At 41.3% G+C, this 18,296-nt stretch overlaps 2 protein-coding genes across 3 annotated transcripts; one reads left to right on the forward strand and one right to left on the reverse strand.

The window, feature by feature from the left end:
• Positions 1–117: 117 nt before the first annotated feature.
• atp6v1d (ATPase H+ transporting V1 subunit D) lies at positions 118–9,038 on the reverse strand. Its single transcript, XM_066676856.1, has 9 exons — positions 8,802–9,038; positions 6,601–6,718; positions 4,661–4,740; positions 4,476–4,543; positions 4,258–4,302; positions 3,044–3,147; positions 2,245–2,311; positions 1,443–1,521; positions 118–1,160 (listed from the first exon to the last, which is right to left on the reverse strand). Exons 1-9 carry the CDS (start codon positions 8,840–8,842, stop codon positions 1,016–1,018), a joined length of 747 nt encoding a protein of 248 aa, XP_066532953.1. The 5' UTR covers positions 8,843–9,038; the 3' UTR covers positions 118–1,015.
• A 763-nt stretch (positions 9,039–9,801) lies between these two features.
• On the forward strand, positions 9,802–18,059 carry eif2s1b (eukaryotic translation initiation factor 2, subunit 1 alpha b). 2 transcript variants are annotated; one of them, XM_066676932.1, is made up of 8 exons: positions 9,802–9,937; positions 11,505–11,747; positions 11,990–12,069; positions 12,492–12,643; positions 15,807–15,913; positions 16,834–16,931; positions 17,302–17,445; positions 17,740–18,059. In XM_066676932.1, the coding sequence occupies exons 2-8, from the start codon at positions 11,507–11,509 to the stop codon at positions 17,863–17,865; spliced, it is 948 nt and encodes a 315-aa protein (XP_066533029.1). In that variant the 5' UTR covers positions 9,802–9,937; positions 11,505–11,506; the 3' UTR covers positions 17,866–18,059. The 2 variants fall into 2 exon arrangements, with proteins under 2 accessions (XP_066533029.1, XP_066533028.1); XM_066676931.1 differs by lacking the exon at positions 9,802–9,937 and adding an exon at positions 10,868–11,008.
• Positions 18,060–18,296: the final 237 nt, after the last annotated feature.

Genomic DNA, 18,296 nt, shown 5'->3' on the forward strand with positions numbered 1-18,296 from the left:
CTCACAGACAGTCACCCGGAGCGGGAATCAAACCCACAACCTCCAGGTCCCTGGAGCTGTGTGACTGCGACACTCCCTGCTGCACCACCACGCCGCCCTCGTTGTAGTTTTTGAGAAATTTAAATATTTCTTTACCTATTAGAGGGTTTATTTATGTATTAATTAATTATTCAGAGTGGCAGAGAAGGGTTTCTAATTTCTTAAACTGAACAGAAACAATTGAACACACTTTCAGGTGAGGTATAATTAAACAAACCACTATTCCATGATCACAAGGAGCACTAGGATATAAGCAGAACTCGTGTGTTACTGGGTCAATTGCCCTTTTTTAGATTTATCATTTACAACAATAGCAAACTATCTAATGTCATACTTACATTTCTAATCTGAATAGTTACCCCATTGTAGCCGTTAACACCTGAGTGCCCAAAAAACAAACCTTAAATCTATAAATGACCATCTATACACTTTACTGAAATCATCAGACAACAACAACAAAAATGGAGATACTGCAGTACAGAAGGATTCACCGATGTTCAACATTCTGCCACACAGAGTGTAAACAAAGACCCGTAGTTTCTACTCCTAATCAACTATAGCTCGGGGGGATATAACGTGGGTTTCTTCAGTTGAATACGCAAGAACATCGACAAGGATCAGAGCAGTATCTGGATGTGAGGATCTGCCCAGACTTTTGAAATGGAATATGATTTGCAGGTCATTTCTGAATGAATCCTTTGTTCTACAGTGATTTTTCAGTCATCAATAACAAAGCCCACAGAGACAGTATCATTAATAATCAGAAAATGGCATTGGTGTAATTAACTAATGACGTTCTCGTTTTTTTTAACCATGCTTCTTTTTGATGAACATTGTTGTTCTCCCGAGAACAAAATCAATAAGCACCAACATATACACGAAACAATTCCTTAAACTCCACAGAAACATGTCGAATATGGCCTCAGAGGCACACAGAATAAATAAAGTTGTGGGCTGGAAGCTCGGAAGCGGATTTTTATTCAAAGAGCAGGTCTTCATCTGCCTCTTCGTTCAGCATGTTCGCCGGCTCCGCCATCGGACCGAGAGCCGCAAGACGCTCCGCGATCTCCTTCTCTGTCCTCTCGCGAAGCTGCTTCTTCTTCTCCTGGATCTTCTTCAACCTGGAGGAGGGGAACAGACAGGAAATCTACATCAGTGCAGTGTTTTAGTCTCCTGGATGTCTGTAATGTATTATATAAGAAATACACTCATCGTTCATTTTCAGACGATTATTCTCTAACCTCTATTTATTCCTTAAAATATGCCATTTCTGTTACTGTCTTTAAGAGTGAAATATGTAGATGACCTCTGTTTTCTGACAACAACACTCTGTCCTGACTGATATAATGGGAAATGCCAAGGAAACAGACAGAAAACTACTTCCTGTTGGGTTTAAAGTTCACCTGTAGAACTCTTCTCTTTCTCGCTCATCCAGCTCAGTGATGATGTAAGTCAGAGTGCGCTCGATCCTTGGGATAATCACTGACGGCAAGAGGAAGAAGTCAAATAGGATTCGGTTATACGTCCAAAAGTAGAAAACATTCATATTATTTATCAGTAATTATTACTCGTATAGCTTTGATCATTATTACAGGTGATGCTTTTTATACCTGAAGAACACATTCAAACAGATAAACAATGGTGGGCATTATATGACCATAGGTTTGTACACATCTAATCCAACATTTCTTCATGAATGAAGGGTGTTCATCAGGAGTTTGTCCATCTTTTTCCTGAGCTAACATTCTCTGCTCTTCTGGGGAGGTTTTACACTAAAACATTAGGGACATTTTAGCAGAGGTTTAAATGGCAACTTATTTCAAACGTACTGGATGGAGATTGATCACTCCAAACAACACAGTTTAGGCTAGTGTGAGGCTGCTCTAGAGAGGCTGATAAAATGAGTCAGGGCTTCTCTACGTAGGTTATAGAAACTATGGAGCAAATAAAAACACAACCAATTTCAATTAATACAGAATTTTGTTTCTGAGATCTTTGAAACTATATTTTCAGACTTAAAAGGAAGCAAATGCTAACTATGTGTCGTGAGTAAACAGCTAGTTGACTTCACCCTGCATTATCAAAGAGGTAAGTGTTGAAAGCTCAAGCCTTTGCTGCTATTACTGTTTTTTTCTGAAAATATCTCATACTGATTATATATGAGTAGCAAAAAAAATAAGGAAAAAAATTCTATGATCTACTTACCGTGCTCAATGGCATTCACTCGACGATTGGTGATCTTGATGGCCTCATCCAAGGTGACAAAGGATGTCTAAAAATAACATAATCCCAAAAGATATTAACAAAACACTGAGGTCTAAATTTCAAATTCGTCAACCCACACAGACACGGGGAGAACACACCACACTCCTCACAGACAGTCACCCGGAGGAAACCCACACAGACACAAGGAGAACACACCACACTCCTCACAGACAGTCACCCGGAGGAAACCCACGCAGACACGGGGAGAACACACCACACTCCTCACAGACAGTCACCCGGAGGAAACCCACACAGACACAAGGAGAACACACCACACTCCTCACAGACAGTCACCCGGAGGAAACCCACGCAGACACAGGGAGAACACACCACACTCCTCACAGACAGTCACCTGGAGCGGGAATCAAACCCACAACCTCCAGGCCCCTGGAGCTGTGTGACTGAGACACCTACCTGCTGCGCCACCGTGCTGCCTGCTTTCTAGTTTTTTCACTGATAATTATTATTTATCCCCCAAAAGACCCACTCATATGTCCAGGACTTTATTAAGGTAAATACATGAACAATGTCAGCTGTCTTGTCAAAATCATGACAGAAATAAGCAATAAGCATTTACAAGCAAAACCTGCTTTCTTGTTATGGCCTCCCCCTGTCAGCCATGGACAGATCCACATGCTACTTAACATCCCTGGTTAATTTAAATCATTGAAAATATAGCACTGTTTCCTCAGAAAGCACAATATTGGACAATGAGATTATACGTCACAGCCCCCCCTACCTGTAGAGAAGCCAACTCCACTAACAGCTCCACTGCTTTGGCATAATTCCTCTTCAGCCTGGACAGCTGCTCTCCACCTCTGGCCAGACCAGTCAGTTCATAGCCTACAGACAAACGAGAATGAGTCAAGATTACTCTTGAAATCCCTCATTGTTTTTTCAGGGGTATTACAGGGTGGAAATCTGAGAGAAGCATGTGATACTGAGCAGGTTTAATATCTGTACAGGAACACCATTATAAAATACAATGCAAAAAAATGTGTCAATACAATTATGAAAATAAAGGGCTATTATTTAATGTAAACATCTCTGTATTGTGGGCGGCACAGTGGTGCAGCGGGTAGTGTCGCAGTCACACAGCTCCAGGGGCCTGGAGGTTGTGGGTTCGCTCCGGGTGACTGTCTGTGAGGAGTGTGGTGTGTTCTCCCTGTGTCTGCGTGGGTTTCCTCCGGGTGACTGTCTGTGAGGAGTGTGGTGTGTTCTCCCTGTGTCTGCGTGGGTTTCCTCCGGGTGACTGTCTGTGAGGAGTGTGGTGTGTTCTCCCTGTGTCTGCGTGGTTTTCCTCCGGGTGACTGTCTGTGAGGAGTGTGGTGTGTTCTCCCTGTGTCTGCGTGGGTTTCCTCCGGGTGACTGTCTGTGAGGAGTGTGGTGTGTTCTCCCTGTGTCTGCGTGGGTTTCCTCTGGGTGACTGTCTGTGAGGAGTGTGGTGTGTTCTTCCTGTGTCCATGTGGGTTTCCTCTGGGTGACAGTCTGTGAGGAGTGTGGTGTGTTCTTCCTGTGTCCATGTGGGTTTCCTCTGGGTGACAGTCTGTGAGGAGTGTGGTGTGTTCTCCCTGTGTCTGCGTGGGTTTCCTCCGGGTGCTCCGGTTTCCTCCCACGGTCCAAAAACACATGTTGGTAGGTGGATTGGCGACTCAAAAGTGTCGGTAGGTGTGAGTGTGTGAGTGAATGTGTGTGTGTGTCTGTGTTGCCCTGTGAAGGACTGGCGCCCCCTCCAGGGTGTATTCCCCCCCTTGCGCCCAATGATTCCAGGTAGGCTCTGGAACCACCACGACCCTGAACTGGATAAGGGTTACAGATAATGAACGAATGAATCTCTGTATTGTGTCTAAAAGGAACCAAACAAAGGCTGTAATGATCATGGGTTATATAAAGGACATCAAAGATTTGTTGAATTTATTATTGAGGTGAATATTTTTGTCCCACAACACTTACTGTCTCCTCCTTCCTGGTAGTGCTCAAACACGGGCAGAGTCACACCTGCAGCAAAATATAAAAAGAAAAAAAAACTAACGCAAAAGGCAAGAAACTAATTCATTTTTGACAAAAACAGAAATAATAAATATGTTACGAATGCTTAATAAACTTTATCAGACAAACGTGTGTCTGCTCTTTCATAGCATTAAAAAATATATAATAAATGTCTCTCAGACCTGCAACATTGTCCTTCTTTGCTCTGACCTTGACCTGGGCCTTGTTCACATTCTGGATGACTGTAGTACTAAAAAAAACACACAAGAGCTTGAAAGTCAAACTCACACTTGGACATTCATTAATTTAATGGCATACAATCAAATGAAAATATAATACATTTAATATCAGACAAGTCTGTTCCTACCTGAAGTCACCAGCAGCAAATTTGGCTTCAGCTAAAGAAAACGCAGCTTCCCTCATCACTTCTCCCATCAGAGTCTTAGTCTGTAATGAGATAAATAACAGTTCATTTCACAGTAAATGTGTAAAGCCTCTGTGGCCTAACCAAACAAAACAATGTTTCTGACAAATCCTTAAACAGTTATTTTCCTATAAATTCTTATAAATCATCAATGTGGCCTTTGCGAAAGTTGGGACACTACACACAGAAAAGTCAGATCTCAAGCCTGTCACCAACTGTAATTAGGAGCTGTCAGTTATCCAATCTCCAAGCTTTATACATACTCTGACTCTTCAAATATCTTCTAAGCAACTGTCTCAGATCTGAAAACAAAATCAAGCAATGCCCACAAAGCAGTAGATGGCTATAAGAGATAGACCAGCATTTTTCAGCAGTTTGGGGGAACTGTGGAGGTCAAGGTGAGGACCTCTCCTATGCTGGTAAGAGAGGTGAATCAGAACCAGCATATGAATCCCCAAAAACCTGCTGGGGAGGAGGTTTAGCTGAGTCAGGAGAGGTCGTGGAAACATTCGACTGATTAAATAGAGAAAAATAACTCTTTGGCCACAATCAGCAAAAGGAAAAAAAAGTCTCTTAATCATTTGGAGTTGTATTGAGGCAGACAGAGAAACTGTGCATGAATATTTGCTGAAAATACTGCATTTAGTACTTCTCAATTAAACAAAACCAAGTAATGTGCATTTTGTAACAGCATATCTGTGTAAGGGTGGCACGGAGGTGCAGCAGGTAGTGTCACAGTCACACAGCTCCAGGGACCTGGGGGTTGTGGGTTCGATTTCCGCTCTGGGTGACTGTCTGTGAGGAGTGTGATGTGTTCTCCCTGTGTCTGTGTGGGTTTCCTCTGGGTGACTGTCTGTGAGGAGTGTGGTGTGTTCTCCCTGTGTCTGTGTGGGTTTCCTCCGGGTGACTGTCTGTGAGGAGTGTGGCGTGTTCTCACTGTGTCTGTGTGGGTTTCCTCCGAGTGACTGTCTGTGAGGAGTGTGGTGTGTTCTCCCTGTGTCTGTGTGGGTTTCCTCCGGGTGACTGTCTGTGAGGAGTGTGGTGTGTTCTCCCTGTGTCTGTGTGGGTTTCCTCCGGGTGACTGTCTGTGAGGAGTGTGGTGTGTTCTCCCTATGTCTGCGTGGGTTTCCTCCGGGTGACTGTCTGTGAGGAGTGTGGTGTGTTCTCCCTGTGTCTGTGTGGGTTTCCTCTGGGTGACTGTCTGTGAGGAGTGTGGTGTGTTCTCCCTGTGTCTGTGTGGGTTTCCTCCGGGTGACTGTCTGTGAGGAGTGTGGCGTGTTCTCCCTGTGTCTGCGTGGGTTTCCTCCGGGTGACTGTCTGTGAGGAGTGTGGTGTGTTCTCTCTGTGTCTGCGTGGGTTTCCTCCGGGTGACTGTCTGTTAGGAGTGTGGTGTGTTCTCTCTGTGTCTGTGTGGATTTCCTCCGGGTGACTGTCTGTGAGGAGTGTGGCATGTTCTCCCTGTGTCTGTGTGGGTTTCCTCCGGGTGACTGTCTGTGAGGAGTGTGGTGTGTTCTCCCTGTGTCTGCGTGGGTGTCCTCCGGGTGCTCCGTTTTTCTCCCACAGTCCAAAAACACACGTTGGTAGGAGGATTGGCGATGCAAAATGTCCGTAGGTGTGAGTGTGAGAGTGAATGTGTGAGTGTGTGTGTTGCCCTGTGAAGGACTGGCGCCCCCTCCAGGGTGTATTCCCGCCTTGCGCCCAATGATTCCAGGTAGGCCCTGGACTCACCGTGACCCTGAACTGGATAAGGGTGACAGATAATGGATGGATGGATGGATATCTGTGTAAATTATTTGTGTGTATCCATTTTCCCTGTACCCAGGATGCTTATTTAAATAGAGAGCTCTCCAGTCTGTGACCTGGTAGTGTGCTCATCCTCTCACCTCAATGATCTTCCGAAGAATCTGCCGGAAGCGCATGGACAAGGCATCAGCTTTCTTCTTCAGCAGATTCCGTCCAGTCTGAGCTCCTTTCAGTCGAGCCTTCATAATGGTCTGAGCCCTAAAACCAACAATAAGGTGTGTACACAGATAATTAGATAATAATTGAATGCCAAATATATATTTAATTTTTGTTTTTGTGTGGTTTTACGCACACAAGGCAACTACACTCCACTTTTACATGACCACTCCAACTCTTTATCCTAGTGTCATCCCTTAAACACATTGTTTATTTACTCCTCCTTTAGGATGAATATAAATGTAATATACTGTGTGGCTTTTCTGAGTTTCAGGTTACGTTGCTTGATCCCAATCCATTTATAGCCAATCCCAGGTAGCTATATTCATCACTGTAGCCTGACAGTTTCTTATGCAGTGCCATCTGAGGACTCAAAGGTCACAACTTTAGCATTAGCGTCCAGCCTGATCTTAAAAGGAATGGTATTTCTCCAGGTTTTCAGAATCATTTCACAATATGTACAGTACCTACAAGTAGATGATAAAAGTCCTAACAGTTCTATTTTAACTTTATGACAATTCTCTCATAAAGTTAGGCCTAAAGGCGATGAGCAATGACCTATTTTTGCTTGCAAAGAGAGACTTTTATATTTATATTCACCTGCATATAATGAAATGCTTCAGAATTCATTCATTCATTGTCTGTAACCCTTATCCAGTTCAGGGTCACGGTGAGTCCAGAGCCTACCTGGAATCATTGGGCCAGTCCTTCACAGGGCAACACACACTCGCACATTCACTCACACCTATGGACACTTTTGAGTCACCAATCCACCTAGCAACGCGTGTTTTTGGACTCTGGGAGGAAACGGGAGCACCCGGAGGAAACCCACGCAGACATAGGGAGAACACACCACACTCCTCACAGAGAGTCACCCGGAGGAAACCCACGCAGACACAGGGAGAACACACCACACTCCTCACAGACACCCAGAGCGGGAATCGAACCCACAACCTCCAGGTCCCTGAAGCTGTGTTGCTTCAGAATGGTGTGACATTCATTTTTTATAAGCTTTTCTCTCTTATTTGGCCCATGCCAATGTTTTTAGGCAAAACACAATCAAGATGGCCAGCGGAAATATTGGAAATCATGTATTTGTAGATTTTTCCATTAAATAAATGTTCAAGATGTGTTTTAGTTTATTGTTCTTTAAAAATACAAAATTAAATTCTTGTTTTTATTGCATTTTGCAAACTATCCCAACGTTCCTGGAAATGGATATTTTAGGCAAATGATCTAATTTCTGACAGGAAGTTGTTCAGAAAGCTAAAGCTACGCGGCTGAAACACTCCTTTTAACTTCAATATTGGACAGAAGGTTGTGTGTAAATTTTTGGGTTCATCAGGATGTCTCCAGGTCAGACATTCCATTTTCTTCAAGTAACATCTCAGATATTAGTTCATTTATAACGACTCCCTATAATAACTCTGGTCCCTATCACCACCCCTGGGAAGAAATCTTGAGTTATTGAGTTTCTCTGCGACTAAAAAATTCACATCAAAACACTTTGACTGACTTGGTTTATGTTTCTCTCATTGTAAAGATGATGTACATAATCTCGTATGATCTCTCTGGATTTTCCTCAATGTCAAGAGCCTCATCACATGACAGTGAATAAGAAGGACTTCTGTTTTTGTGTGTGTGTGTGTGTGTGTGTGTGTGTGTGTGGTTTCATGGCAGACTATTTCTAATCCTTTTACAGGTCAAAATTCCACTTATAAACATTACAGTAACACATTGTATTATATAGAAGTTGACAGTCTGTTGGACGAATGATTTACCTGTGATTTTTCAAAATAAACACATTCGAGCTATGACCTTGCTAATGGATGCCAGTGACTATACCACAGACCACAGTTATATCTCTCATTATGCACCTGACACTACAATATATTTACAATTCCTGACAACTCATTTTCAAACCCAAGGGAAAATAAAGTTTACACTCGTGTTTTAACCCCCACAGTCTCATATTCAATGCTCAGTCCAACTGAAAATCTATGACATTTTTCTGTCCCAACAGGTTTAAGCCCAATACAAGTCCAAAGACGTGGTATATTTACGTATCAACCTCCATAAGGCCAGTAATACAATCTGTACCGTATCCGTGGATTTAAACACTCACATCCTCGACGGGAAAATGTCGATCCGGTCTTTTCCCGACATTGTGCCGATTTAAATGGAGTTAGACTCGAGACAAAGCGTCTTCAACGGGTCTGTGGAGCTCTAAAGCAAATTCACAAGCTCCAGACACCGCCTGTTTTATTCGCATTCAGAATTTACTGCAGAAAAACTGCGCTCTGTTTCTGCTCCTCTCCGACCCTCTGCTTCAGTACCGCACGTCATGTGACTCACAAACAGCGGCCTTTCGGGGGGAACCTAAAATTATTTTTAACAATTTTTTTTACTTCTTATTTGTTACTGTTTTATTTGCCAGTTTTTGTATATACATTACAATAAATACATGACGAGTATATCGTTTAAAAAATAATAATAATATTTAAGAAAATCCTTTATTTTGAAGTGGTTCATCTTATGTCATGTGACTCACAAACAGCGCAACAATGTTTTTACAGAATAAAAGTTAAAATAGTTAATAATCCTGTGTTTTGTAACTGAGACTATTGAGATTTACATACGTCTCCTAACAAAACTGAAGGCGACCCAAACCAAAAAATGCACTGTAAAAACATACAATTTTTATCATTTTCCATGTTTATTTTACACCTTGCGTTTATAATCCACACTTCTATATCTATCTATCTATCTATCTATCTATCTATCTATCTATCTATGTGTGTTTGGTTTTTTGTTCTGAATCTTGCAATGTTAAGTTGTTTATACTTCTTTCATTTTTACTAAATTAAATTTTATATTTAAGACTTTTACTTTGAAAAATAGATGTCACGGTTCATCATGGGCCTAGTAGTGTTAGCTATTAAGACAAATAAACGGCTTAATTAAATGTGTAATAATACTTAATCATATTTGTTCACTGCATTTTCTGTTACATTTATTAGAATAAAAGCCGAAAACAGTAGCTTCAATCTTTAAAAAAAAGTATTTTATTTATTACTTTTATTTTGAATTTTATATGTGCCGCGCCATGATGTAACTCTCTCTCTCTCTCTCTCTCTCTGCTGTCGATCTATGGAGAGGTTCTGATATTCGGAGCTGGTTTAAAAAATAAAAACTGGAGTTTAACGCCGACAGAAGGATTTATAAATAAACAGAGCCTTTATCAGAGACATTACCTCCCAGGTAACACCCCGCTCTACTTCACTGTCTCCGTAGTTTATCTGTGGTATCGGTTCTTATAGGAGAATGATCTGCGTTATCTCCCAAACCGCATGGGCTTCCTCAGGCAGATACAGAACATAATAAACTATTTGTAACATATAAAATACTAAAAACAGGTAGATACAGAAACTATAACATAAATGACTAAACACGGCGAGATACAGAACTAACATAATCTATATAATATATACAGTACTAAACACTGGCAGATACACAACCAAACATAATCTATATAACATCATCATCATCATCATATTTTCGCGGGTCAATATAACATACACACTACTAAACACTGACAGATACACAACTAACGGGTTTACCCTGTATAACATGTACACTGCTAAACACAGCCATAACTACTTACAAGTTAAATAATATTACAGCCCCTTACTTGTGTAACACAGCATATTCACCTAGACAGTGCTGTAGTTAACCAACTGTAATTACATTTCCATAAACTAGTGCAAAACAAAAGCACAGACCATAATCACTTTTATGCTGGTCTTTGTTGTTTTTGCTGGTCAGGTGTTCGTCTAGTGCTGGTTTTCTTCCAGTGTGTGCTATATTAATTTACACTGAATAGTGACAATAAAGATCATGTGACTAATGGTGCTTTTTCCCTGTATGGTACCTACTCTGCTGTACTCTGCTTTTTTGCTTTTCCATTGGGCAAATGTTGTACCTGCAACCGGGTAAATTTATTTTGTACCTGCAGAGTGCTGATTGGCCAGAGAGACCTGTCAATCACAACAAAAGGCAGACCTCCAGCTCAAACTAACAGTTTGTAAATATCTCCAAGCTACAGCAGAGATCACATTTGTTTTTATCTGACTCATAATTACAGCTCATACATTTATGCTGTGATTTTTTGAAGAGGTGCAAATATTCTGTGGATTGGAGGCAGACAAATGAATTCAACAAAAGCTGGACAGTGCAACGAGGAACAGACGTACTCGACTGATGTGTCTGAACTCATGCACAGGGCTGTGTTCAGTTCCGAAATTGAAAAAACATCATGCAAATACAGAATGAGTAAACAACACTTAACATTATCTCTGCCATTGTTTTGGTTCCCAAAACCCGCTGTCCCTGTTAGTGATGGTGATTTGCAACATCACTGGCTACATTTTTTGGGGGGGGCTGTGAAATGAACTGGGTACCTGTACCAAACAGCGAGCAGTTTTAAGTGTTAGGGCAGTAGTGGCCTAATGGTTAGAAGACCAGGCTTGGTATTGGAAAGTTGCTGGTCCAAGCCCGTGAACCTTCATGGCTCATATGCTCTTGAGTAAGGCACCTAACACCCAAACACTCCTATGGTGCTGAGGAACCCCCCCCCCCCACACACACACACACACACTGCTCGGATGTGAGTGTTCACTGCCCCTGATCACTAGTTTGTGTGTTTTCACTGTTGTACAATGATCATAATGCATGTCACAAATTCATTAATGTAGACTTCAGTGGAAAAGCACCATAAGCCATATTTAAATAAAACGTTAAGTTCTAACCGAGTCTCTCTCTTTCTCAGAGATGCCGGGACTCAGCTGTAGATTCTACCAGCATCGGTTCCCCGAGGTGGAGGACGTGGTGATGGTGAATGTGCGATCCATTGCAGAGATGGGTGCCTACGTCAGCCTGTTAGAATATAACAACATTGAGGGTATGATCCTGCTCAGTGAATTGTCACGTCGACGTATTCGCTCCATCAACAAACTCATCCGCATTGGACGCAACGAGTGTGTTGTCGTGATCCGAGTGGACAAAGAGAAAGGTGGGCTTCTTCTGGCTAATTTGCAACAAGGAAGGTCATTTAATGCTCGCCTCTGATTGGCTACCTCACTGAATGTTGGGACTTACCACATGACCAGATGCCATGCTGAATGCTACTTGTTTTCCCATTTATTTTTCAGACAGTGATCTGCCTTCTTTAATAATATATCTGACTTAATTTGCTGCTGGAATTTTTTGGGGATTTTGAGTGGTTTTCGTCACTGTTTTGCTCTCTTTACGTAGGATATATTGATTTATCAAAGAGAAGAGTCTCTCCAGAAGAGGCAATCAAGTGTGAAGATAAGTTTACCAAGTCTAAAACAGTAAGTCCTTGCCTACAAGATGGAATAATAAATAACAACAGTATAAATGCATACATACCCAGACAGTGAGGTTTTAGCTTCTTTAAAGTGCACCACTGGTGAAATAGGTGTTCAGTGACACACAAGCAGCTTGTATTACCTCCACAGAAGAGCAATGACCAATAGATTTGGATGGCCTGGAGCAGAGCTTGAGATTTGTTAATGCAGTTAACGTTACTTTTATTGTGGCTCTTTGAAATACAAAGCATTGAAATGAGCTAGTGTGTTTTGTATTGAAAATCTTTTTAAATCAAAAAGAAGACAAAGGAGACTTGAAAACCATAGAAACATTTTAAATCAGAATAATGAAATCTTAATTTATTCTCGGATGTACTCCCTTGTTCTAATTCTGGTGAAGGACTAAGTGAGGTAATTTGTGTTAGGTGTACAGTATCCTGAGGCACGTGGCTGAGGTGCTGGAGTACACTAAGGACGAACAGCTGGAGAGTCTCTACCAGCGAACTGCCTGGGTCTTTGATGATAAATACAAGAGGCCGGGATATGGAGCATATGACGTCTTTAAACAAGCCGTATCGTGAGTACAGAATTTTAAAAAGAAATAAATAAATAAAAAAGGTGGGGTGCCGTGCAAAACATAAATAAAAACAGCGGCCAATGACGTGCAGATAATTTAAACCCTGTATCAGAGTTCTTCAAACTGTGGAATTGCAGGGGGAGAAGGTGGGGGGTGCACAGGTGAGATGAGAAATATTCATTCATTCATTATCTGTAACCCTTATCCAATTCAGGGTTGCGGTGGGTCCAGAGCCTACCTGGAATCATTGGGCGCAAGGCGGGAATACACCCTGGAGGGGGCGCCAGTCCCTCACAGGGCAACACAGACACACACTCACACCTACGGACAATTTTTTGAGTCGCCAATCCACCTACCAACGTGTGTTTTTGGACTGTGGGAGGAAACCGGAGCACCCGGAGGAAACCCACGCAGACACAGGGAGAACACACCACACTCCTCACAGACAGTCACCCGGAGGAAACCCACGCAGACACAGGGAGAACACACCACACTCCTCACAGACAGTCACCCGGAGGAAACCCACGCAGACACAGGGAGAACACACCACACTCCTCACAGACAGTCACCCGGAGGAAACCCACGCAGACACAGGGAGAACACACCACACTCCTCATAGACAGTCACCCGGAGGAAACCCACGCAGACACAGGGAGAACACACCACACTCCTCACAGACAGTCACCCGGAGCGGGAATCGAACCCACAACCTCCAGGTCCCTGGTGCTGTGTGACGTTTTTTTATTTTTTAATGTTTTAATATTTTCCCAAAATCCAGTTCAGTATGAGAGAGACAGACTGTTGTATATCTACCTAAAAATATTTTTGCTGCTGGAAGCTTGGTCTGTATCTGTATACATGGAGTTTACTGTGATTTCTTGCTCTTTCTTTTTAGTTTGGCCCTCACCCCATATGTTTAACTTGTACGAGGGAGCAAATGCTATTTAAACTACTTATGGACTGGATTGGGAGTGAAATAGTTGTGTTGTTCTGTGCTAAACAGGAGAATATATGTGTGGCTTTCTATTTCATTTATAGTTGTTATATATACAAGTTCTGGACAAATGGGGAAAAAAAGTTCGAATACCTCTGCCCTTTGTGAAGACGATAAATGTTGAACATGAGAAATGTTATTGTTTTTGTGGAAAAATATACGCTCAATTTGAATTTAAAGCCAGCAACACGTTCCAGCATGGGGCAAAAAAGCGGGTAAATCTGTGCAAATGATACAAAATATAAATTAGGTTTTAAAAATTAGGACATTTCAAAATGAGTGGCTCTGAGAGTCTTTCCGAAGTAAAGATAGGGAGAGGTTCACCACTCTGTGAAAGACTGTGTGGGCAAACAGTAAATCAATTCAAGAATGATGTTTCACAATGTAAAATAGCAAAGTCCAAAGTTCGCTCTGAACAAAAATGCAAGTTAGAAATGTATGTAAAGCATATACAATCAGGATTCAGAACCGGGCCTGGGCTCATTTAAGATGGACCAGGGTAAAGGGGACAATGTCCTGTGGTCTGACAAATCAAAAATTACTTTTGGAAATCATAGGAAATCACCACGTCCTTCAGGCTGAAAAGGAGTGGGAACATATGGCTTAATTCATCGTGATTCTAGTGCTACACTCCTAATTTTCACATGAAACCGGCCTGAACTGTGCCTTTGGAGGCTACTCCATGACTCGGTGCTGGTGCCGGCAGTTGGGCTTCGATAGCTGGATTATAGGTAGCTAGATAAGAACTCAAATTTCAGATTTCTCTGTTTCACAGCGGCCTTTCGGGTACAGTTTTTGTATATTGCCTCGTCTGAATGGTCTGGCTCTTCCTTTTCATCTGGTTGAAAGCTGAAATGCGCTCAAACTGTCGAAGTTGCACTTGGTTTTGTGACTAGGTTTGCTGCCATTGTGTCCATTTTTTAAAAACGAAGAATGACACTCAGCCGTTCAGTTTCCAACGGTTGGGGAAAAATTACACTAGAAACATTTTATAATTTTTAAAACAAGTTTAATAAAAATTCATATACACAAACACACACACACACACACCAAACCGTAAAATAAGAAAGACCACTCGATGTGCCATTCTGTGTGGTGGGCTGCTCAATGGCATGGTTTTTACCATATTGTGGTTATTACCTGTTTCTCAGAAAAAGCTTTGTTTATTTCAATAAGACAAGACCAATCCATAAACTGCAAGAGTTACAGCAGCATTGTGCTGTAACAAAAAAAATGTTACTAGTTCAGACATTGAAAACATCCATCCATCCATTATCTGTAACCCTTATCCAGTTCAGGGTCACGGTGGGTCCAGAGCCTACCTGGAATCATTGGGCACAAGGCGGGAATACACCCTGGAGGGGGCGCCAGTCCTTCACAGGGCAACACACACTCACACATTCACTCACACACTCACACCTACGGACACTTTTGAGTCGCCAATCCACCTACCAACGTGTGTTTTTGGACTGTGGGAGGAAACCGGAGCACCCGGAGGAAACCCACGCAGACACAGAGAGAGCACATTGAAAACAAATGACCCATTATGGAATGTAAAATACCAGAACAAATGTTGAGCAGCTGTAATACAAGGAATATCAAGAACGAAAGGGAGAACATTTAACATTCAAAACTACAGTATTTTTTTCTACAGGTTCCAAAAGTGTATTGCAAAAAAATGTTGCCAAATGTAGAGTTTATGGAACACAGTGGTAAATATGCTCCTGTTGCAGGCCTCAAATTAAAAACAGGCAAATATTTTCCCAAACATCAATAACATTTCTCAGGTTCACCATTTAAAATGTCTCTGTAATATCTTCAATTACTGTTTAAATAATGTGCACATCACTGAATTCTGTTTTTCTGTGTTCTACGTTCTCTGGAAATGGGGTTTCTAAAGTTATAGTTGGTTTTGACAGATCTTTAATAAAGCAGTTTGGCCAGTTTAACTGTAATGACTCCTGTCCTCTCCTTGTACCGCTGACATTTCTTCTTTTACAGTGCAAGAAAAAACAGAATTGATATTGACCGTTGTGGCCCTATGTACTACATTAACAAACCGTTGTGGTTTCTTCACAGAGCTTTAAATAACTGTTTTAGAAATTTAGATTTTGGACCATCCTGGTTTTACTAAAAAGTAACCATTACCCTTTCTCTCCCCTCTGTCAGTGACCCCTCTATCCTGGATGGTCTGGACCTGACAGAAGAGGAGAGAGCTGTGCTCATCGATAACATCAACCGGCGACTCACTCCACAGGCCGTGAAAATCAGAGCAGGTAAGAAACAATACACCTCCCCAAACACTAAACACTGTTAACTCCTCAGCCAAGATACATTCAATACATTCCAAAAATATACAAAGCAGTTTGTGTGTTATTGTTACTTCTGGTTTCCCTCAAATAGAGAAGTCATTGTACATGGTTTGGGAGTTGCCACGAGATCCGCTATAATCTTATTATGCTAATAATGCATATGTTTAGATGTTTTTTAGTGTATGTTCTGTACAGGAGACTTACAGGAGGTCCTCGGGGTTACGTCAGTCCTGAGTTACGATGATTCGTGGTTACGACACATCTCCCATTTACTGTATAACGCCTTGTTTCGACGTAAGTGGTTTTGCGTCGTAAACGTTGTAATGTGAACTTCGTGTTTGGTGTGCGCGGCGCGGCAGAAGAATACACGGTTACGCGGCTCAGGACCGAGGAGGATAGGATAAGTGCGTACAGTATGTTATTTACGTACAGTATGTTCCGACTTACACCGGAAATCGGTTTAAGACGTGACGTAGGAACGGATCAACGTCGTAAGTCGAGGACCCCCTGTACTTTATCTGGAATTAAAATAGAAATATGAAGTGGAAATTGTATACTCTGCGCAGTCAGACTATTTATTAATGACTCCTCTGACTCAAGCCTTTGCCTTAGTCCTGACAATAAAAAGTTAATACATTTCGGTTTCAGTTAATACACTTTAAATGCTTAATAATACATTAAAACAATAAAAGGCATTAGACTATAGGTACGTTTAAAATAAGTCAACATACGGAATGATTTATAACGTGTGTCTGTTGCATATTATATCCACGAAACCTACATCATTACTGTAACTGTCACTTTACTGTTCCAGAACTCCTGGTCTGATTTTCTATGTCTAGCTGAGTTCAGTTTCCTTGTTCCTGTGTTCTGCCCTAAAACAGATATTGAGGTGGCGTGCTATGGATATGAGGGAATCGATGCTGTTAAAGAAGCCCTGAGAGCAGGGCTTAACTGCTCCACAGAGGCTATGCCAATCAAGGTAAAGCAGGAGATTAATATAAAATTAAATATTGATATCTGTATGAAGTGTGAGTTGAAAATAAAAATTCTGGTCCCATCTCTTTATTTTTCTGTTTGTATTCTGAGACACTGCCGACCATTTACTTATTTCTTTGTAATATTTATTGGACATGCATACCTCATCATTTTCTTGCATTATTTATGTGTCACCAGTATATTCTGCTCCATAATTAGTAATCAGGGTTGAAAATTGTTGTTTCAGACTAATTTTATAACTCTGATATTACTGTAAACGTTTTACTAGAGAATACAATGGTCTTGAGGTTAAATGTAATTTATATATTCAGCAATAAGAATTTATTGTTACATTCTATAACTTTATTTTTAAGATCAATCTGATAGCTCCGCCCCGGTATGTGATGACCACAACCACTCTGGAGCGAACGGAGGGTCTGTCCATGCTCAACCAGGCCATGGCCGTGATCAAGGAAAAAATTGAGGAGAAACGAGGTGTCTTCAACATCCAGATGGAGGTTATTATTCTTTTTGTTTCATTACATGGAATAAGCCCATAGAAAAAAATGGCGTGTTATTACAGCTTGGGATTCTGAAGCCTGGATTCTGTATTTTATGTTTATATATATATATAAGTGTCACATAGTGTAAGAAACCACATATTAAAGTCTATTGGAGATTACTGAAGAACTCTACATGGTTTGAGATGTTTGCATAATTTAGACATCCATTTCACAAAACATGTACTCATCGTGTAGTTATTTATTCCAAGTGTATTGGAACGTGTTTAACGTGTTACTGTGCCCTCGCAGCCCAAAGTGGTGACAGACACAGATGAGACGGAGCTGCAGAGACAGCTGGAGCGTTTGGAGAGAGAGAATGCTGAAGTGGATGGAGATGATGATGCTGAGGAGATGGAGGCCAAGGCTGAAGACTAGTGAAGCCTTTGTACAATAAAATAAAGGGGTTGAATAAGAAACATGTCGAACATTCAGCTTCAGCTCCACAAGCCAAAAGTTTGACCTTATTGCAGGGGATACAGAGCGACTCATTATGAACTGTTTTTGTATCCTGTCAAAATGGTATCTGTAAAAGAATTAAATAATTAAAATTTATACACAAACTTACAAAATGTGGCATTCAAGTTCAGGGATTCTAAATACGAGAACATTTTCAGCTGCCTATTGTTTTCCAAGGTGATGTGCTTTTTAGTTCAAAACGAGTCTTGCTTTGTAGCTTTTAAACATTCAATATCCAAAGTAGCTTATGCTTGAATTTACCATTTACTCTGGCTAGTCAAAATGGAGGAATGGTACTCTCTCAAGATTCTCTAGTGACATTTGTTAATGCTAACTATACGTTAGAAGAG

The sequence above is a fragment of the Hoplias malabaricus genome, chromosome 7 (assembly GCF_029633855.1).
Source record: "Hoplias malabaricus isolate fHopMal1 chromosome 7, fHopMal1.hap1, whole genome shotgun sequence".
NCBI lineage: Eukaryota > Metazoa > Chordata > Actinopteri > Characiformes > Erythrinidae > Hoplias > Hoplias malabaricus.